At 41.6% G+C, this 22,784-nt stretch overlaps 1 protein-coding gene across 10 annotated transcripts in view; it reads left to right on the top strand.

Moving 5' to 3' along the window:
* Positions 1-22,784, top strand: part of TMEM266 (transmembrane protein 266) — a 113,675-nt gene that overhangs the window by 63,326 nt on the left and 27,565 nt on the right. For all 10 annotated transcript variants that reach the window (XM_072982260.2, XM_072982263.2, XM_072982257.2 and 7 more), the window contains 4 exons: positions 260-448; positions 13,337-13,491; positions 19,635-19,708; positions 21,646-21,702. In XM_072982260.2, coding sequence (XP_072838361.2) covers positions 260-448; positions 13,337-13,491; positions 19,635-19,708; positions 21,646-21,702 — 475 coding nt within the window. The remainder of the gene's footprint in view (positions 1-259; positions 449-13,336; positions 13,492-19,634; positions 19,709-21,645; positions 21,703-22,784) is intronic.

Here is a 22,784-nt window from a genome sequence, read left to right as displayed (position 1 = left end):
AGTCAGGAAAATATTTTGAAACAGGGGCTTTATTCCCTAATTTTAGAAACGTTTTGCTATTCTGCATAGGTGGCGCTCCTCTTGATGGTTGTGGCAGACAAATATATGCTGATAAATTCATATTATCTTTTTACTATAATTACAAACAAGGCTTGCATGCCTTTTTGCAGAACAAATAAAATGTTTCTCATGCTGAATGGCTTGCCATTTCTTGCTGACCATGTAGCTTTTGTTTCCCATTGTCGACTTTGTTTGTTAGGCCTGCTATAGAAGGCGGAGTTTCAGAAGTTGAAATAATATCACAGCAAGTAGAAGAAGAAACCAAAAGCATAGCACCTGTACAGCTTGTTAATTTTGCTTATCGGGACTTACCACTAGCTGCACTAGATCTGTCTGTAGCAGGTTCCCAACTATTGTCAAATTTGGACGAGGAGTACCAAAGAGAAGGGTAAGTGGAAAATGACTTATTAAAACCCTTTTAATTCTACATCTTTCATTAGCTCAAGATGGCTTGCAATTCCATTCTTAAGATAATGATAAGTCCACCTAATATATGGATCCTGGAGTTTGCACTACAAAAGGCAAGCCATAGAATTAGTTAAGTTGGCTGAGCTGTTTTTCTGAACTTCTGCAAAAACCAGTGGCCTCAGGTATAGGTGACTTCTGATGTCACACTCACTAAATTAAGAATCTTGCGAGAATATCTGGGGAAATAAAAAGGTCTTTGTCTGCTGCCTAAAAGACATTGATGAGTGTTCCAATTTAGTCTTCCTGGGAGAATAATTTATAGTGCTGGATATATAGAAGGCATCAGATCATTTTCAGTTAAAGGACATCAGTTAATAGGTCTGGGACAGATCTCTGCCATTTTCTCCAACGATTTCTGGTTGGGATTGAATAGTATTGGACTCGACAGAACAAGTGCTCTAACTTTTGCAGCAAAATTTGACACGAGTAATAAAATATTATGTCCATCTGGTGTGTGTGTGTGTGTGTGTATGTCGAGATAGCAGCAAACTGCTTTGTTACCAGTCGGCCTAATTAAGATTTTCATTTTATTTTCTGTTTTCTGTTTTCTTATATTGGCCATGTGCTCTTTAATATTCCATCCACCTTTGTGGGTTTCTCATACAAATGTCTAGCCAGGCCCACCTTTCACTTCCTGTACTTTGGTGCTTGTGAGTTAGGTCTTTGTCTTATTCTGAGGATAATTTCCCATCTGTTCTGTTCATTAATGCTCTAGGCTTGTTTGGAAAATGGAAACAAGTAGTTTGAAAGTTGGAGCTAATCCCATCTGGAGATGTTGGGTTCAGTGTCCATCTGCTTGACTGACCAACCTTCTTGCTCCTGTATTTGAAAGTCTGTCTGGGAGTGGATTAACTGAGGACAAATCAGTATAGAGTCCTCTAAAGCCGATGTGTTCCAAATGATAGTGTCTCTTCTCCCAATCATCTCATTTTCAGGGCCTGGTTGTTTTCAATATTGTTGAAAAGACCTATTCTTTCATGAATTACTGTTTTATTTACAGTGTTTCTTTGTTGACATAATAGATTAATTGTATACTAATGAAGATTGTCAGTTGTTTTGAGCGTCACTGTGTAATAGTAGCAGCCGTAATAATTTGGCTAACCCTCTGAAAATATGTTACGCAAATCGCGATCCACGTTCACCTGTCACATCTAATCTCAGTACTGCAGAGCTGGAAGGGATCCTATAGATCATCAAGTCCAGGCCCTGTCAAGGAGGCACAGTGAGGAATCGAACTCCCCCAGCCTAAACTACTGAGCTATCCAGCAGTTTTCTAACTGCTCAGACAAAAGTTGATAGCATTATCTAAATCCTGCTGTGTTGAAACCTCTAAAAGCTGTTGTGTTCCTTGAACAGTCACGTGTTACACTAGAGGCCAGAGTGCTTTGAAATCACTTCCCATCATTATTTTTGGCTCTGATACGTCTTAACACAGAAGGTAATGATGGAACTCAAGTTTATATTTATTTTAAAAGTACATCATCTACCTTTCCAAGAAAAGGTGTTTCCTGTGTGATTATATATGCATAAAAACATTATAAAACCAGACAAAAGAACAGGGTTTACAAGCAAAATGATATGTATTGTGTTATTTAAGACCTAGCAAAATATGTGAAATTTAAAATGAAAGACAGCTGTTTACCTGGGTGGGGGCTAATAAAGCTGTTAGAATTTGTTCAATTAAAAAAAATTCTTGGTCCTTTAGCCTGGCATAAAAGCTGTTGGAAAGTGCTTTACACTTTGGCTTTGTGAGTCCTATTTTTAAAACAATGGCAAAACTAAATCCGTATATATCTTGCATCACTTTTTAAAATAAATGGACTTTACAGTCTTAAAACTGTAACTCAGAAATATTTTCAGATCAAAATAATGTGTGCTTCCAAGCACTGCATTGCTTCTTCCTTGTCATCGTGTTTATTAGTCCTGAATTGTTTGAATATAAAGGTAGAGAAAGAGAGTGCTTGAGGTGTGTAAGGTTGCATTTAGTCTCTGGTCTGTAACACAAACAATCTTAAGATATACGTACTGTCTGTGTGATCTTCAGGTTGAACTTTGCAACTGTAGTAACCAAAGAAAACATTGTATTCTCGAAGGCTTCCACTGCCAGAATCCAATGGTTCTTGTAGGTTTTTCGGGCTGTTTGGCTGTATTTGGGACGTTTTCCTTCCTAACTCTCACTGTCTGTGAGAGTTCTAGCTCCTGTCCTCTGAAGATGCCAGCCACTGAGACTGGCGAAACGTTAGGAAGGAAAACTTCCAGAACATGGCCAAACAGCCGGAAAAACCTACAACAACCAACGAAAACATTGTTTGGAAGCTGGTCTATATTGGGCTCCTTTGAAAACCCCATTTGAAACCTCATTGACTGCAAGGTGAATGGACAAACTAATACATGTTTGCGGAATGGTGGGTGGGTTTGCTTGTCAGTGTAGAACTACACAGAAATGGCCTTCCAAAATTTCCCACCCTATTTGGAGCCAGAGAAACTGAGGCCAGGCATTTCAGAGTTTCTCTAAAAGATATCCTCTCAGCTATTTCTCAGAGGTGGGTCTCACCATTAGCAATAATTTTTATAGCCTTTTCCCCCATCTCCCCCCCCAATGAATTGATTTTTGCACTATTGGTGAAACTGGCAGTCACAGCAAGTGTTTGGACAGCCTGGCCCATCGTTTTGCTTCCACCTTCATGCCCTTTGCCTAGTGTCTTACTCTGCAGTATTGTGGTACTGACTGATGGTAGAAAGGCAGGCACATGCCCCCTCCAAAAAAAAAACCACTAAAGTTTTTGCAAAAGGAACTCTGAAGAACTATTTATGTTGTAATTTAGTTTTATTGTTGAGTTTGGTTTTAATTGATTGTAAACTGCTCAGCATAGTGCCTCAGCACTAATGGGGCAGTATATAAATTAAACAAACAAATAAACATGTCCTTCTCTTTTTAGAGAACTTAGAAAAATGTCAGTGTTCTCTGGAAAAATGTCTTATGAGAAATTTTGGCTCAAGCCTTGTCATTATTGAGGGTTCAGGACCCTTTTCAGAACTTCCAGATACTACACTTTTGAGGCCTCCTTATAGGTACACCGCTGCTGATGCTTATAATACAGCTTCTTCCCTATAAGCACTGTAGCAGATATGAAGGTGGGCTGTGTGGTGTTGAGCTGCAAGGAAAATTATATGCCATCATTTGTCCCCCAGTTTGAAAGGTTTTAGTTCCTTGTGAAAGAGATTGGGTTGCCTCATTCTTAGGGCCTTGTAGAATGTGATTATCTAGTTGAGCTTGTTGTAACATTGCAAGGAGGCAGGCAGTTCTGCATCTGTTTTTTTTTTAATTGCACTTCACTTCATCACTGAATTGCCTTCCTGAGCCCCTACTCAGTTGTCATTACTCTGCAAGATCTCTAAACACAAATGAGGGTTAGCCACTAGGCCTCAACCAACAGACAACCCTCCCTCATGCATCTCCTCTTTTACTTCAGGTGGGTAGGAGTTCACAGACATATCAGAGTATACTTTACATTGGAGAGGACGTTGCCAGCAGACGGAGAGTGTCAGTTATTTAAAGGTATGCTGCTTTTATTCCAAGGCTTGTACGACTTATGTGCAGTCAGTCAGTCTTATTGTGTGCAGGTTGTGCAAGCCCTGAATGCAAGCAGAACATCTTTAATTACTAGCTATCTCTTTCTTGTGGCGGCGGCATTTAAATACATTATGCAACAGAATTTTAACCGTTCAGTAATTTAGGGTATGCCCCTCTCCCTTTTAACCTTCTTCCCTAAAGTTCTGTTATACTTCTTGAAAACTTTAGTGTCCCCCTAGTCGGGGGGTGTCTCCTGCTTGTACATGGGTGTTGTACAAAGTCCAGCTGAAATGCATATGGGACTTCCTCTTCGCAGATGATGCAGCCACTGTTGCCCATTCTGCTGAAGACTTCCAACAATTCATGAATTGTTTTAGCAAGGCCTGCCAAGACTTTGGAATAAGAATCAGCCTGAAGAAAACACAAATCATGGGCCAGGGCGTGGACTCCGCTCCCTCTATTACCATCTCCACACAAGTATTGGAGGTTGTTCATGACTTTGTGTACCTTGGCTCAACCATCTCTGACACCCTGTCTCTAGATGTCGAGCTGGATAAACGCATTGGGAAAGCAGCTACCATGTTCTCAAGACTCACAAAGAGAATATGGCTCAATAAGATGCTGATGACATATACCAAGATCCAGGTCTATAAAGCCTGTGTCCTGAGCACACTCTTGTACTGCAGTGAGTCTTGGACCTTTTGTGCACGGCCGGAGAGGAAGCTGAACATGTTCCATATGTGTTGCCTCCAACGCATATTTGGTATCACCTGGCAGGACAAAGTTCCAAATAGAGTAGTCCTAGAACGAACTGGAATTTTTAGCATATATACATTATTGAAACAGCGACATCTACATTGGCTTGGGCATGTCGTGAGAATGGCTGATGCTTGGATTCCAAGTGATCTCCTGTATGGAGAATTAGTGCAGGGAAAGCGCCCCAGAGGGAGACCACAGCTGTGATACAAGGAGATCTGCAAGCGGGATCTGAAGGCCTTAGGAATGGATCTCAACAGATGGGAAACCTTGACATCTGAGCGTTCAGCCTGGAGGCAGGCAGTGCATCATGGCCTCTCCCAATTTGAAGAGATCCTTGTCCAGCAGGCCGAGGCAAAGAGCCAGTCACGAAAGCAGCAAAATCAGGGAGCTGGACAGGGGACAGATTGTATTTATCTTCACTGTGGAAGGGATTGTCACTCTCGAATTCGCCTCGTCAGCCACACTAGATGCTGTTCCAAGTCCTCCATACAGAGCACGTTACCATAGTCTCTCGAGACTGAAGGATGCCTAATGAATGACATGGGTGTTGCAGTTGGAGAGTTGACGATTGGCAAATTAATGCTCTTGTATTCTCAGTGCATGCAGATATTCCTGCTGCAGTCGCTTGGGATGTTACTTAATATTGGCCTCCTACATTCATTTTTATTTTGTTCCTAGCAGGTTTTAATGAGCAATTTCTTCTATTATTTGTTTCCTCCTTTCCTCTCTTTGTTTTGCTTTGTGTTCTGCAAATCACACTGTGCAAAGCCATGTTATCTGTTAATAGGCCACAATGGTGCATATTGAGAGAGGAACTCCCCCCCCCTTTTTTTTCCAAGTCAAGGAATCGGAAACAGTGACAGCTGTTAGCAGCTTGAGCTGAAGTGTTTATAGTGGCTCATTACCAAAGAAATATGGCAATCTTTTCCACTCTTGCTCAGTGTTGAGCATTCATTTAAACAGTCATGTATTACACAAAGTGTCAGCCAGTAACAGATTGGCTTTGTACAGAGAGACAAATGGGGAAAGATGCGCTTTTCTTCTCTTTCTTAAATTGCCATTCTTGACCTTTCCCTCTTGTGTATTTTTAAAAGATAACATTTATTTCTAACAGGGAGTCATGCACCAAACATTTATTATAGGAATCTCATGTATCAACTCCCCATTTTTATAGCAGCTTCATACAGTGCTATAAACAACAGCCAGTTAAGGATCTGGTAGAGATGACATATTTCAAGAGTAAAAACCCAGAAGGCCCCCCCAAAAAAAACCCAAAACAAAACAACACCCCCCAAAAAAACCCCAAAGGAAGCCATGTGGTCCTTACACAATACAAACTCGGGAGAAATGATACCTTTGTTAAACTTTTTTTAAAAATCGAACATTTTGTGAGCTTTTGTGGGTCGAGTGTGCCTATCTTGGAAGAGCTGGACAGCGAACCAACCCTAGCAGAAATAAAAGCGGCCTTGGACTCCCTCGCCTCCGGCAAGGCACCTGGAAAGGATAACATCCCCGCTGAAGTGCTGAAATGCTGTAAGGAGATCATCACCTCCGAACTGTACGAAGTCTTTTGTCTCTGCTGGAGGGAAGGTGGAGTACCACAGGACATGAAGGATGCAAACATTATCACATTGTACAAGAACAAAGGAGACAGGGGTGACTGCAATAACTACCGTGGCATCTCTCTTCTTAGTGTGGTAGGGAAGCTGCTTGCCCGTGTTGTGCTGAAGAGGCTCCAGGTGCTTGCAGATAGGGTCTATCCAGAATCACAGTGCGGATTTTGAGCTAATAGATCCACCACTGACATGGTATTCTCCCTCCGACAGCTGCAGGAGAAATGTAGGGAACAACAACAGCCACTCTTAGTGGCCTTCATAGACCTTACAAAAGCATTTGATCTGGTTAGCAGGGATGGCCTTTTTAAAATACTTCCCAAGATTGGATGTCCACCTCGTCTCCTTAACATCATCAGATCTTTCCATGAGGGAATGAAAGGCACTGTAGTTTTTGACGGTTCAACATCAGACCCCTTTGACATCCAAAGCAGAGTGAAACAGGGCTGTGTCCTCGCACCAACACTTTTTGGGATCTTTTTTGCTATCATGCTGAAGCATGCCTTTGGAGCTTCAACCGAGGGCGTCTATCTCCGGACTAGATCAGACGGAAAGCTCTTTAATCTCTCTAGATTGAGAGCGAAGACCAAAGTCCAACTGAAATGCATGCGGGACTTCCTCTTCGCAGATGATGCAGCCATTGTTGCCCACTCTGCTGAAGACCTCCAACAACTCATGAATCATTTTAGCAAGGCCTGCCAAGACTTTGGACTAACAATCAGCCTGAAGAAAACACAAGTCATGGGCCAGGGCGTGGACTCACCCCCCTCTATTACCATCTCCAGACAAGAATTGGAGGTTGTTCATGACTTTGTGTACCTCGGCTCAACCATCTCTGACACCCTCTCTCTAGACGTCGAGCTGGATAAACGCATTGGCAAAGCAGCCACCATGTTCTCTAGACTCACAAAGAGAGTATGGCTCAATAAGAAGCTGACGACACATACGAAGATGCAGGTTTATAGAGCCTGTGTTCTAAGCACACTCCTGTACTGCAGTGAGTCATGGACTCTTTGTGCACGGCAGGAGAGGAAGCTGAACACCTTCCATATGCGTTGCCTCCGACGGATTTTTGGCATCACCTGGCAGGACAAAGTTCCAAACAGAGCAGTCGTAGAACGAGCTGGAATTTTCAGCATGAACACATTACTGAAACAGCGACGTCTACGTTGGCTCGGGCACGTCGTGAGAATGGCTGATGGTCGGATTCCAAAGGATCTCCTGTATGGAGAATTAGTGCAGGGTAAGCGCCCCAGAGGGAGACCACAACTGCGATACAAGGACATCTGCAAGCGAGATCTGAAGGCCTTAGGAATAGACCTCAACAGATGGGAAAACCTGACATCTGTGCGTTCAGCCTGGAGGCAGGCGGTGCATCACGGCCTCTCCCAATTTGAAGAGACCCTTGCCCAGCAGGCCGAGGCAAAGAGGAAGTCACAAAAGCAGCAAAACCAGGGAGCCGGACAGGGGACAGACTGGATTTGTCTTCAGTGTGGAAGGGACTGTCACTCTCGAATTGGCCTCCTCAGCCACACTAGGCGCTGTTCCAAGCCCTCCATACAGAGCACGCTACCATAGTCTTTCGGGACTGAAGGATGCCTAACTGTGGGTCGAGTCCACTGCTTCAAGCTACGTACTAATATTGCAGAAGAATTACTAATCATGAGTAAATAAGCATGGCAGAAGTCTGCCAGGTATGCTTATTAAGATTTCAAATGCTGGTTGCAAGCAACCTTTGGGGAGGGATGGTTTAAAACAGCACCCCTGGTAGCATTTGGCTGGAATTTTCCACCCAGGTTTTCAAATAAAGAGCCACCAAATAACCTGCAGAGAATTAGGAAAAGACTGCGTGGTCCAGAATTATACAAATGCAAGAGAAGGGTCATACCTATTTTTAAATTTTTGTTTTATTTTATTTGCGGTATAGTCCATAGCCTGAGGAAGTGCAACATTTACCCATGAAAGCTTGCAGTTTGTGTGATTTTTTTAAATGGTTCAATAAGGGTACAACCCTAATCTTGCAAATTATTTGCATCTACCTAGTGTTACTAGTGGACGTAAACAAATGTTTTCTTCAATTTGCAACCCTACTTGGTTGATGTTAAGTGTCCATGCTGTCTCTTGGGTGGTGTGGTGTGCATTTTTTTTCTTATATCCTCAATAGTTCTGTGGGGTGGGCAGAGAAAGGCATGTGGTCCTTACACAATACAAATGCAGGAGTAGGTGATACCTTTATAGGCTACTAAAAACAACAACCCCAAGTCAGTGAACTTTTGTGGTTCAAGTCCACTTCCTCAGACCACATACCGAGACTGCAGAAAAATTATAAATGAGCTCTGCAGCTTGAAGATCACACAGTTTGGGCAGAATTGGGAAGCTGGGTTGCAGTTGTAAGCAGGAGGCTGCAGATGCCATCCACGGCATCTCCAGTTAATTGGATAACCACTGATTTGAGAAGACGTCTGTCCAAGATCCCAAAGAGCTGATGCCGTCAGATCAAACAGTGGGATAGATGGAGAATACATCTGACCTAATCATATGACAAGCTAGCTTATATTTTTAAGTGGAAGGACTGCAGCCATATGGTGTACAGTAGGAACCCCTATCCACAGGATCCAGATCCTGTGATTCACTTATCCACTGCCTGAAAATACTAAATAACAAGATCTCAGAGATATGTATTTATATGTATTTCCAGGGTGTATTTACCAGGACTGGCCACTAGAGCGAGCCAGAGACCATGCAATGTATAGCACTGGCTCCTTCCACAGCATTTTTTGGCATGGGGGGGGGGGGATACAGTGCTCCTACTGTACTGGTATGGTATATGGCAGTGTTGGGTAATGGCGACCCCCCCCAGATGTTGTTGAGTTGCACCTTCTGTCAGCCCTAACCAACACAGCCAATGGATTGCATGGGATTCTGGAAGTTGCAGCCCAACAATATCTGCGGGGCTGTCATTGCTCAACCTTGCAGCAGTAGATAGAAAACCGAACCTTGACTCACAAAGGGCCAAATTTAAGTCGACCTGATAATCTAAAACAACTTAAACTGAACCTTCTCAATCAAAGCCGCAGAACGCTGGCTGAGAGAGACTTTTACGACTCTCCCTATACAAAGTTTGCCATGACTACAGGCCGATACTCTTAATGAACTGTTTGCTTAAGGCTTTCTTAAAAATAATGCGTGGCAGAATTTGCAAGAAATGTGAAACAGGAACGGTAGACACCATTTGAATTCAGAGGATATAGGACCAGAGAATCACTGTTTTGTCTGTAATTGAGAGATGCCCTGTCCATAATGTTCCTAGCTTATGCTTAATTTATTGGCAACAGGAAAGTTTTTAATAGAGTTCAAAATGGGAAGCTGATGACGATATTAGTAAATAAGGCTCTTGATTCAATAGATATTCTGTCACAGCGTTTGAATATTGTTTCTCCACAGTATCCTTACCATTCAGTTTAGGCTTTTAAGGTGAATTATTGCTTCCAGTACCAGGATTCTCACAAACATTTAAAAGCAAGTGTTTGTCTGTGTTTGAATGAAGGCATGTCAGACATGAACAGATTTAAGCTCACGGAGTCTTGTGGCATAGATACTGCTATGAATCTGCTCACAACCTGAGTTTGATTGCAGGCTCAGTGAACCAGTTCAAGGTTGACTCAATTGTCCATCCTCCTGAGGTCAGTAAATTGCTCGGGGAGGAGGGGGGATGTATTGCTTGCATAGTTAAATAGTAAACCACCAAGAGAGTGATTTAAGTACTAAGGGGCAGTATATAAGCAGCACATTTTGGCTTGCTTTTAGGCTTCCACAGAAAATACTGTGCTTGTCATTTCATTAACACGCTCCCAGAATTGTTTTGTAATTTGGCAAGCTTAACCTCCCGACCTTCTTTCCATTATTTGTAATTTTTCTCAGAATTAGTTTTGCCACATGGGCAACCAGCTTGACTGGTTGTGGAATATCTGTTCTGTTTTGGTTTTTCAGTCTTTGAGCAAAAGCCAAGGGTCAGTCAAGAGTTTGGCCCTTGGCTGTTTTGGGGCAGAGTATTTTTTTTTAAACTTGGGGCTACATGCTAATTGGTGGACAATTTGTTTATCAACAAAGGGTTGCTTGCGGATAGTGTGGAACTTTTTATCTTACCCAGAATCCATAACATAAATATTGTTTGAAATTATGGAGGCAGTATTTTTTTTCCGCTGTTTATCTCCACATTCATAAATTTCAGCTGAAAAAGCTTTTTTTAAAAAATCCCCGAGTCCTTCTTTTACTATGATGGTAAGAGGGCTTCTTTGGCTGCAATCTCGTCTCTGGAACTCTCTGCCAAGGGAAATCCCAGATGGCCACCTCAGCTTATAACTTTATGAGTCCGAAGTCCAGTTTGTTCTTGAAAATGCTTATTGTTCTTTGGGGCTGGTGATGCTGTCTTGGAAGTCTGCCTCTCTCCTGTTTTCACTGTTACAGTAATTTGTAGATAATATTAGCTTTTGAAATATAGCAGTCAGACACTTGCATAAACACAAAGTCATGCAGTTTGACAGAAAAAGCCAGTCATGAATTCTGCAGTAAAAAGTAGATAACTGCTAATTCTAATAATGTTGCTGCTGCTGGCATTACAAACCTATGCCACAGCTGCTCTCAACTTTGGGGGCAAAATGATTCCCAGGCAGATAGAAGCAAAAATTCTATTTTCTATCATCTCTATAAATGTGTGTATCTCTGCCCTCTGCTGTTCGTCCTCTGAATTGTTTTTAAAATGAAGAGTAATAAATGGTAGTAAAAGAGAAAAAGATGAAGCAGCAATAATCTCAGAACTGCAGAGCTAGAAGGGATCCTATAGATCATCAAGTCCAGCCCTTATCAAGGAAGCACTGTGGGGAACTGAACTCCAAGTCTCTGGCTCCACAGCCAAATGCCTAATCCACTGAGCTATCCAGCAATTCACAACATACCAGATTAAAATATTTTTATCTGTTTTCTATCTTCCATAGATCTATGCATCTCTGTCCTCTGCTTGCTCAACCTCAAAATTTTTATTTTTGAAGTTGTAAAGAATGCATTATTGAAAATGGTAGTAAAAAAGGAGAATGGTGAACTGGTAATAAAGAAGGAAGCTGGTTTACAGAACCAAACAGTGGCTTCCAACCTTGATTCCCAGATGTTCTTGGACTGTAAATCCCAGAAGCCTTCACCATTAGCTATGCTGGCCAGGATTTCTGGGAGTTGTAGTCCAAGAACATCTGGGGATCCAAAGCCAGGAACCACTGCTCTAAACAGTGGATCCAACATACATAAATTTAGAAAACATGATGGGTAATACTCTGATTTAGTTATAAATGCTATATATCTGTATGGCATTAGACCTGAGAGATTGCTCCATGTGCACTTACTGTTACTGCTGCAGTATAACACTTGTTGCAACCCTTATCCACGTAATGCATCTTCATATTCCTGGAAGTCATGTGGTAGTGCTGCATTGATCATAACTGAGCAATAGTGGGAATAGTTGGCATACAGGAAGGTCCCAGATTCAATCAGTCCATTTGAGTAATTTGGTTGCCACTGATGTTAAAGATGTTTCTGCTGGAGAGCTGCTGCCCACTAAGAATATGCAATGCCAGATTAGATAGACCGTTGGTTTGATTGAGTAGAAATTCTGTTGTTGTTTTTATATATATCATAATCAAAGATTTCAAGGAAGTAGCCGTGTTCATCTGTTTTCTCTCTGGATAGAATCTGAGATTGTGACAGAACAGGGTCAACAGCAGAAATCTGGGTGTTTAGGTTAAAATTTGAACTTGTTGTTTTATTTTATATTGCATGCCCCTTTTGTCCAATAAAAGGACCTAAGGTGGCTGAAATAGTGAGGTGGTTCACCGTTTGAATTTCCTGGGGGCCACTTTTGACATTTTGTAATTTGAAAATATGAGAACACCAACAGGGAGTCTCGTGGTGCAGTGGTTAAATTGCAGTCCTGCAGTGAAGACTCTGCTCAGGACCTGAATTCAATCCTAGCTGGCTTGGGGTTGACTCAACCTTCCATCTTTCTGAGGTCAGCTCATGGGGTGGGGAGGTAATGTGCACCCTGCATAATTTAAACTGCAAACTGTCCAGAAAGTTCTTTAAGCACTATGGGATGGTATATAAGCAGCACATTTTGCTTAATTTTGCTTTTTGCTAGAATGATCAGTGTGTCCATCTCACTTCAAAGGATGTTAAATTGTCTTGCGTTTGAAGCAGCTATGCGATTCAGACATCTTTGTTTTAATATTAAAGTTGTGTTCAAGACTTCACAGACTTCACACCTTCTACTGATACTCTTTATACAAATTTAGATACTCTGGGAAGTTCAGCACTAGGTTTTCCATAGACCTCTAGTGGGACCTTGTAGGAATGGACTGCAGGACTAGAGAAGGCCTTTGGTTTGAACCAGCAGGGCTTATCTTACATTCCTTTGCTGTTTCGTAGGAAAGGGGCAGAACAGCTCTAGGATTGGGTCCTGGCGTTCACTGCATATGCAGCTCTGCTTCTTGCTGTTCATTGCTCTGTTCCTTGAAAGCTTCTATCTTAATAAATTAGTCTTTAACATGCATTTGTTTGTTTGCCAAAATAGACCGGCACAGACGCCTCTTTGGAATTCGTATTTAGTGTATGCAAAACATATACAAGGATGCATGCGTTTTAAGATGACTGAACAGGAAGCGTGAAGTAACATGAAAAGTACTTTTGTAAGAGGGGGGAAAGTACTCAAGTTTCTGTCCTCTTTCTCTCCCATTACTCTTACCCATCTACCTTTCCCCCCCCCCCCCGTCTTTTTCTTTCCTCTTCCCGCTTCCTTCTCTCATTTTATTTTCTTCAGATCTAACTGGCTAAAACCGTGCTGCGGGAGACGAGCTGCTGTGTGGCAGGTATTTTTGCTCAGTGCAAGTCTCAACAGTTTCCTGGTAGCCTGTGTAGTATTGGTGGTGATCCTTCTGACTCTGGAACTCCTAATAGATATAAAGCTTCTCCAGTGTGAGTAGCAGGCTTTTATTTATTTTTATGAAACTTTTGTTCAAAATACGTGATGTTCAGATATACCATGGGTGGGGTAGAATGCAGGGGGCTTATTTTAGAGTACATGACCTAAAAAGCATGCAGAACCCAATGTACTTTTGGAGTATTGATGCTTCCGTTGGATTAGTTCCAGTAGAACATAATGCACTGCCACCTTTGTGTGCTTCTTTCCAGTGTGTATTTGAATTTTTCCAGTAATACGTGTCTTGATTGTCTACTAACATTTCTTGTTATACACTCAAAATGTTAGTGTATGACTTGGGCCTCCAAAATCATAGAAACTACTGTGTGTTAGAAAGTCTGGGACCAAATCCATTGATACTTTTTGAGGGAATGGATATAGGAATCCATGTTAAGGTACCTGATAAGGAGGAAAAAAAACGGTGTCTTGATACCTGTAAATACAAGAACTAGTATTCTGTTGCACAAGTCTGCCTCTGTGACAGGAATGATCTCATTCTCAGTGGCAGATTGGTTCTGACTTAATACTTAATTTTTCAATTAATGCATCTAAAATTTTAAAAAGTGACTCTTCAATTATTGGCAATCTGCTGCTGCTGACATCATTCCCATTATGCAGACAGAACTACCCAACAGGATATTGACTATTAAATGTGCTATAGGGAGCATCAAAGGATGATTGTAAAGGTTATTTTTCTCTAGTACGTCTGGTGGAGGGAAGGGAAACTTGGATCCTATTCAAGATCGTTAGACATTGCTATGGAACAAAAGTGGGGGAACTTGTATTCCCGAGAATCATTTCATGGGTTACATGACAGTAGTGCTTAGTTCAAATGCACCTGTACTCACTATCTTTCCAGATTTAGTTGCAATCATGCTACTGTCCTCAAATCAAAAATACTAGAACAGAACTATTTCTCTCTGCCTTGGCCTTTGATGTGAAACCTACCAAACTAGTCTCAGTTCTGGAACCATGTGCTAGTAATTTTTTTCCTGCTCTTTTGCATGCCTTATCACAAACTGATTCCTGGTTCAGCAAAATCCATGGAAACTTACTCCATATCAAATGAATCTGTTTTCATCATAGTGCTGCTTTAGAGGCCTCCTCACCCCACTCTCGTGAACTGTATGAAAACCTTTTGGCAGCATCAGTCCTAGAGCAGAGGGGTTTTTTTCCCCTTACCGCCTGCAATGTGATCCTTCTAACTGGAGATGTCAAGAGCTTCCTGCAATAAGGCTAGGTGTTCTGCCACCGCTCTGCCATCTCCTCCCCCATAAAAAAACATAATTTCTGCAGGTGGCACTTAGTTGTGCAGGCTCATTTTAGAGCATCAAATTAAAGAAAAGAGAAGCATATCTTCCTAACATTCCTAGGTTCATCTTACTTGAGTGATGATATGTTTCGAAGTCCTGTTTATCCAAACTTATCTTTATTCAGATACGTTCAGTGTTCTCTGGGCTATTTGTTTAAGAGAAGTTGTAGTACATGGTACGTGTTTAAAGACTGCTCATGGCACGAGTGCGTTGGCTGTAGCAAAAAGCTGTTTGAGTGAATATGTTTTAAATAAAGGGGGCAAATAGCTTTGGCTTTAAATGGGATTTGATTGCTGTGCCAGCAGGAACAGTTCAGTCTCTTATCCTCCTGTTTATCCTGCTTTGTTCTGCCCAACTAAAAAGAGTTTAGTTTGCTGTCTCTGGAATTTTATTCTAATTTTTTAAGTGGTAGTGCTTAGGACTACTATTTGAGGACTATAACCATCTGTACTATGCCACATCACACTATCTGTCCATCTAACTCTGTAGCTCTGACTGGAACCAAGTCTCAAGTTGGAACTGTCTTTTTCATCACTTCCTGCTCAATCTAACCAAAGTTGGAAGTCGACTTTTCAGAAATAATTTGTCTGTCGATTTCCTACTTCATTGAAGAGTTAGACTGTATAGTCCTTCAGGTTTCTTCTGCCTCTACATTTCTCATTTTTGTTGTTTGCTATCAAGTTACTTCTGATCTATGATGACCCAAACGTCATCATAGGGTTTCCAAATTGAGATGTTCAAGGCATGGTTTACCATATCCCTGCCCCACATCAGTTCCCAAGACCAAGCAGGGATTTCGAACCCTAGTTCCAGTCCCACACTTTATCTGTCATGTACGATTCTCTTAACTGGAGGTGTCGGGGATCTGCAGGTAAAGCTGTGGTTCCTCCCTAAATAGCATTTCCATAGCTAAGACAAATACATTTTCTTAAGTATTGGATTGACCTGTTGCAGTGAGAAGGGGAGTTTGTAATGAAACCAGTACTGTATATCAGCGCTTTGAGCTTACTGTTCAGCTTCTATCCTCTTTGTATCTTTGGTGGAAAGGATTTCTAACGGGCTGTTCATGTTTAGCCCTTTTGCTTAGAAGATACTGTATAGGCAGCCAAATCTGTAAGTGGTAAAGAATAATCTCCAGAATCCACTCTCAAGATCTAGTTGTATTGGTGATAACTGGTATTGCATCCATTCCTTAGGGAGTCAGGTGAATGCTATGTTAGCTCTTGCACTAATTGTTCTTTGTCTTTCCTCTCTGACTGGAAATTTTGCCTGTGCTGAGTGCATTGCCCCTGTGGCCTGAGGATTTGAGAGGTGGATCAGCCGGGACAAGCTGTTGTGGCAGATTCCCTGCCTAGAATTATGCTTCTGCAACCAGAGTAGCTGGCTTAAGAATGGCACGTGTTTGTTCCTAATCCTTTTCTGCTTCCCTCCAGTTGGTTTTACATTGTTTGTAAGCTGTCTTTTAAGCAGGAGATCAGGTGCAGCTGCTTTGCCCAGCTAGAAGTGGGAGATATGCTAAAACTTGCCACCAGTACAGATAAAAACAACACATCGCTAGACGGTCCTTGTGTTTTCTCTAGTTTGAGAGGTGACTTCCAGGGCCGGACTCTGGGTCACTGTAGCCTCTAATCAGAACAGTGGACTTTCCAGCCTTATGCTATCAACCAAGCAACCTGCAAATTATAAACCAATAGCATCAATTAGATTAGTTTTGGTATGAGATTAAATCTAAAAAATAAGGATAAACCCATGAACTTAAAAAAATCATTGAAGTTTTCCAGAAACTTAAAAAACACACACACAAATATTTGGTTAGATGCAGACAACTCTTTCCTCCAGAAGTCACAGCCAGTGCCACCTCTTATTCTCTCTTCCATACAACCTTCCCTCTAAGCCACACAGATGTTTGGCCGCGCGCAGCGAAACAAGTGTTAGCGCCAATTTGCTTCAGCTTGCTGCTGAGCCCCACGTGCAAGGGGCAGAACTCCTTTGCAGAGCTCTGGAAAATTAGAGGGAGCGCTGCTTCCATATGTTTATTTTGGGTTCTTTGTGTCATTTTGGTTTCTGTTGGTATTTGTTTTTGTTTTTGCTCCTTTTAAAACTGCAGAAAAATAAAGTAAGGTATAGGAGGGTTATTATTTGGCCATATTTGAGGCTTAAAAAGAAAGAACTGGAAAACACAAAACATCTGAAGCATGGTGCACTCAAAATTCAGTGTCACTAAACTACCTTTTAAAATGGAGTAGACATAAATTTACCAAGTGTAATATTATATCAGAAACAAAACAAAACAGAAGTAAAAAAAAGTTGTGAAGACTAACTACAAGTGTAATACTGTGTAATACTGCTGTACTGTGTATTATTATGTACTAGTGTTACACTCTTTATTATCTCTGCTCAGAGGCATTGGAGTTTGAGGAACAGGAGTCAACAAATTTGGATTGGCCTTTCCTGGCCAGTCAAAAAGAAATTTTTGCAACAGAACCATTCTCAAACCGTTCCAGCTTTTGTGATGCGTTTTCAGGACATGAAACATGTTGAGAATTTTGATTATAACGTGTATTCTCATAACATCAGCAGAGTAAGGAGAGACTGGTTAGCAGAGATACTTATGACGTTATGACACTGAGAGAGTAAAAGCAACAACTTAGTCTATTCACATATATACATAGAGAATAGACATCCCTCTGCCAGCATAACATGACATGAAGCAACAAACAGCATAGGAAAAATAATCTGATTTAGAGCAGATAGAGATGCTCATTTTACACGACTTAATGTACAGTTCTGTGACCAATCAGAAAATACATTGCTGGGATTCAAAAATAGCAAGATTTATTGTAGCTCTGCCCTAGCGCTCCCAACTACAGGGTCCAAAACAATTCTCTTAAATCTTTAACTGAAATTACCCTGCATGTTCCATAGTGCATATCTTTCTTAAACACTAGATGGCAGATAGATTTCTGTGTAGTCTTCCAACCTAAGGGTTAGGTTGCTAGCATCTTTGTAATGCATCTGTCAGCATATTGCTGAAATGTGCAATTCAGCGGGGGAAGCCTGAAGTATCATCCTCCATCATGAGACAAAACACACACATATTTGTGCTGAACTTTACATTCAAGCAGGGGTGAAACCGACCCTCTTAAAATACTAAACACATGGAGAGTTTACATGTAGTAAGTAGCAGGAGTCAAATGTGTTTTCTAAGGTCTGCTCAGAGCTGGCAAATTGCAGCTTTCAGGCATTAACTTTCACATCTCGAGACCATCAGGTCAGTGTTTGGTCTCTTGGGGAACATTTAAACACAGTGAGCATGATGGATGGCAAGCACTGTTCTTCCTGCAGAAAGATTAAACATGATCAGCCACCCGACATTCAGAAACTTGACCCCCAGGAAGGCTTATGACAGGCAAATTGTAGGGCAATCATTGGTGGAATATTGTGTGTCTCTTTATACTCGTTGACGTTCTGGGGGACTGAAGATTCCTTAACTCTAAACCTGGAACCTCTTAAAATCCTTCGTTTAATTCAGAACTCCATAGCCCTGCACAACAAATTGGTGCTGCTTTTGAGTGGGTGCCTGCCACAGGGGGTGGGGTGCCAAACTGCTGAACATCTGTTGCCCATCTCTAGTTGACAACTTTTAGCTGCATTTTAACAACCAAGCCTCAAACCTTGGTTTATAAAGTTAAGATTGTTTCAATAACTACGGTTAAGGATAGCAGTAGCTTAGAACAAAGGGTAGAGAACTTTGGAGGAAACTGGGAGCCCCCCCCCCCTTTTTTTTTTTTTTGGTCTTCTGGTGCCACCATCGGTTGTCCCACGTCCATATATACGGGACAGTGTTTGTCATTATTTGTAGACAGGAGGGCCTGGCATGCTCTGGTCCATGGGATCATGGACCAGAGCATGCCAGGCTCTGTTCCCATGGCTTAGGGCCATGGGAAGCATCTGGAGCACCCTAGTGCCTAAAAAAAAAAAGTCCTTGAGACAATTGCATGTCAGCTGCACTTTGTCTATACCTGGTTTCGATTTTGCATTTCATGCTAAACTAAGTTAAGTGAAAATAGAAATAAAATCTTCTAGTCTGCTTGCATCTCTACCGGAGGAGAAGGGAGAGATGAGACATAGTCCTGTTTATGGAAAGTTACACCAGCATTGCATCCAAATTAAGCCATTGTATTAAATATCTCTTGATTCATTCTCTCTCTGGGTTTGAATATGGTAACCTATATTGGGAAGAATCTGCATTTACAGATTGTCCCTCTTTTTCAGTATAGTATTATACAGTAGGTCCCCATTATTTTGTAAATGCAAATTTCACTGCTCATTCCCCATGTTATGGTCTTTCATGATGCTGCTGCTAGGCGTGGTGGAAATTTTAAAAATGCAGGTTCATGACTGTAACCCACCACTGTCAAGTAACATCAGTGTAAGAGGGACTCGCCACATTTAAGAGTTGTCTCTGCCAGGGTTCCCTGAAGAACGAGATTGCTGATCATACTGAAAAAGGAAATAGTTTAGAAGCTCTACATCACAATGTTATCTATATTGGGGGAGGGGGAGGGCCTCAAAGTATATTTTGGGCTCTATCTGGTGGTGAGTGGTATAAATCATGTTTGATATGATGTCTCCATTTGTAATATTATGCACTAGCTGTGACTACAGCCCTGGTTCTTGGAATAGATAGGAAGTTCTCTTCCACAGCTGTCAGCAGAGAATCTCCTGAGACAAGCTATACCAAGGCAGTCTTGAATATGACATCTTTGAAAGCAGTTGAGTGTATTCTACTTAATTGATGTCATGTGTACCTTGTTTAATTGCAGTTTCAAGTGCATCACAATTTGCTGGCGTTATCCACTGGATCAGTCTAGTTATCCTCTCTTTGTTCTTTTCAGAGGTAAGTAATACGTAAAGAGCATGCGAACAGTGTGGCAAAGGGATATGGTTGAGCAGCCAGTAACTTCCTTTGTTTGATTATACAGACACTTGAAACTATTTCAGGTTGCATTTTGAAAGTTCTCAAAAATGTGCAACTGGTATAAAATGTGGCTGCTGGGGATTTGACTACAGCAGGCTGCCAAAAACCTAGAACACCAGTCTTGAAACAATTGCATTGCCTCCCATATTTTAATTTCCTTGGGTGAGTCCAAAATACTGGCTACTACCTTTAAAAAGTCGAAACGGTCTGAGGACCAATTTTTTCCCCATAAAAATAATTGACATGTGCTTCAGCTCATCTGCCCCACCTGGGACTTGACAGACAGCTACGAAGACCACAGCTTTTCTTGTGACTGCACTATGGTTTAGCAACTCTCTTCCAGATCTCTCTGGTCTGTCTTTTTGTTGCTAGCCGTTTTCTCAAGTAAAATCCATATTGCTATACAGGCCACTAGGGACCCTCTGAGTGTATTTGTGGAGATGGGAAGTGGGATGTAAACAATTCGGATAGATGAACTTCAGAATACGAACACACAGTGTCCTAAGCTAAATAGGATGGGCCATTAAGTGTCAGACACGGGCAGTCCTATTTTTGTGCAACATCTAGTGTGACCATTTTCATACAACAAAATGGCAATAAATGCCACCCTTGGGCCTAACTCTAAAAAGCACAACTTCTAGCAGGATGAGTAATTTACCAGTGCAGAAATATTGTCATAGTGATTGGCTTGCAGCTAAGTGGAGATTTGAGTGTAGATCTCTTAGCTGTATAGCAGAACTGAGCAAATGTCTCTCTCGTGGAATCTACTTTGAACTTTGGTTTCAACCAGTTAAAACCAGCTGCTGGGACTGCAAGAAGGCATATACAAAATGGTAGCTCAGGAATCCAGCCAGTTACCTATTATATTCAAGGCAGTCATTTTTTTTCCCCTTTACAAGTAACAAATATTGAGACTGCAAGATAAATGATTCGGTATGCAGCCACCTCATGCAGAACATTGTTTCTTTTGACCAGTTCTTAAAGCTCCAACATCTAGACTTCTATCATCTAGGCTAAAAGATCTAGCCTTGAGGAAAGAAGACTGAGGGGAGATGTGATAGCACTCTTCAAATACTTGGAAGACCGTCACATGGAGGAGGGGCAGGATCTGATCTCAATCATTCTGGAATGGAGGACACATAATAGTGGACCCAAATTATGGGAAGCCAGATTTCTGCTACATATCAGGAAAAATGTCCTAACTGTTAGAGCAGTATAACGATGGAACCAGTTACCTTGGGAGATGGTGAGCACACGGACACTTGAGGCATTTAGGTGAAAATTAGACTTAACTTTGATTCCTGCCTTGAGCAGGGGGTTGGACTTGATGGCCTTATAGGTCCCTTCCAATTCCATGATTCTGTGTCTTAGTCTATGTCTATGACTTCTTGCCCCTCTACATTCTTCTGCCCTGGCTCTTGTCTGTGAAACCCAGGCAAGCAGCCCTGTGGTTGCTGAATAGCTTGGTGGCTTAGGACTCTGGCTGTAGAGCCAAAGGTTGGGGGCTGAATTCCCCACTGGGCTTCCTTGAGAGGGGCTGGACTCGAGGATCCATAGGATCCCTTCCAGCTCTGCAGTTCAAAGGTTATTATTGTTATAAGGTGCAGATTCCAGTCACAAGGAAAAGTTATCTTCTTCTTTGGAAGGAGAACGTTCCCTTGCTTCCAACAACTTCAAGAAACAGGCAAAATTGATACTTGTTTTAAAGATAGGCTGTACATAATATTGGTTTCAGATTTCCATTTTGCAAGATAAAACATCATTTTAAATAATGGGTATGTTTTAAAATTAAATGCCAATCCACTCTCTTTTTCTCCCCTGCTCTTTCTTAATCTTCCCAAATATCCTTTTATTAGACTATTTTGAGAATTGTGGTTCTTGGCATATGGGATTACATTGAAAACAAGATAGAGGTAAGTGAGATGTTTAAACTTTTTATAATACTTTGCATGGAGCTTGGAAGTATGTTGAATTATCAGTTAAGAAACATTAGAAGAGGATTTCTGAATGTTTTATAGGACTCATCCAGAATTCCTTTTATTTCCCATTAGCCAACGTAGTGCATAACCAGCAGCTTAGAATAGAATAGGAATAGGCCCCTTGGGTATAGTGGGATTCTGTGCAGACTCCAGCTCCCATCACCCTACACCATAGGCTGTGCTGGCTGGGACTGATGGGTGTTTCAGTCCAGAAGCCTGTGGAGGACTACAGATTCCACACCTCTGCTCCAATGAACCTTTGGCACATCAAGGCCATCAATCCAGCTGTGTGAAAATTGTGTGCAGCACATGCAAACTCCTTGCCATTCCCAAGGGTCAGTATGGGCTAAACACTCTGAACAACCTGACGGCTTCAAAATATCTCTTGTAGACAATTAGAGCTGCCTCATCACTCATAAGCAGTGCTGACCGTCTGACCAAATGTCTTGTGGGATTCTGTTAACTGTATTGTAGACAGTTTGATAGTCAAACTATCGCTGGACAGTGAGTCTTCCATGTGACACAGAAACCTGCTTTGTATGGGGGAAGACTGTCCATGTAGTCCAGTTCATTTCTGCCGATCAGGGCAGCCTTTCTTTAAGCTGCCAAAACAGGTCTTCAATCACCCAACCTCATCTTTTTAACTAGTGATTTCAGAGGCTGATCCTAGGCTCTTCTGGTAGAAAGCATGCACCCTAGCATTGAGCTGTGATCCCTTTCCCGAACACAGGCAACAGGTGATAGCGGCGATACACTCTCTGACTAGTTTTTTAAAAATCTCTTACCAACAAGGGTTGCCTCTTCCTCCTTTTCCCTCTGTCATCCATCCCACAGCCTTTTTTAAAAAAATCAGCTTTACAGAAAAAGAAATCAAACTTTAGATTAATTTAAAATACAGGAGATACTGATATTTGTATAGACTAGTGGATTTGTCTGTATAGTTCCAGAAGTAAAACAAGGGTCATGACTATGTATTTGCATTTTAGCCCCCAGGAATGATTGTTCTTCATCCTCCT

This window comes from Pogona vitticeps, chromosome 12, assembly GCF_051106095.1.
Source record: "Pogona vitticeps strain Pit_001003342236 chromosome 12, PviZW2.1, whole genome shotgun sequence".
Classification (NCBI taxonomy): domain Eukaryota; kingdom Metazoa; phylum Chordata; class Lepidosauria; order Squamata; family Agamidae; genus Pogona; species Pogona vitticeps.
Note: the sequence above shows the minus strand (reverse complement) of the source record. Positions and strands in the feature narration are given on the sequence as shown.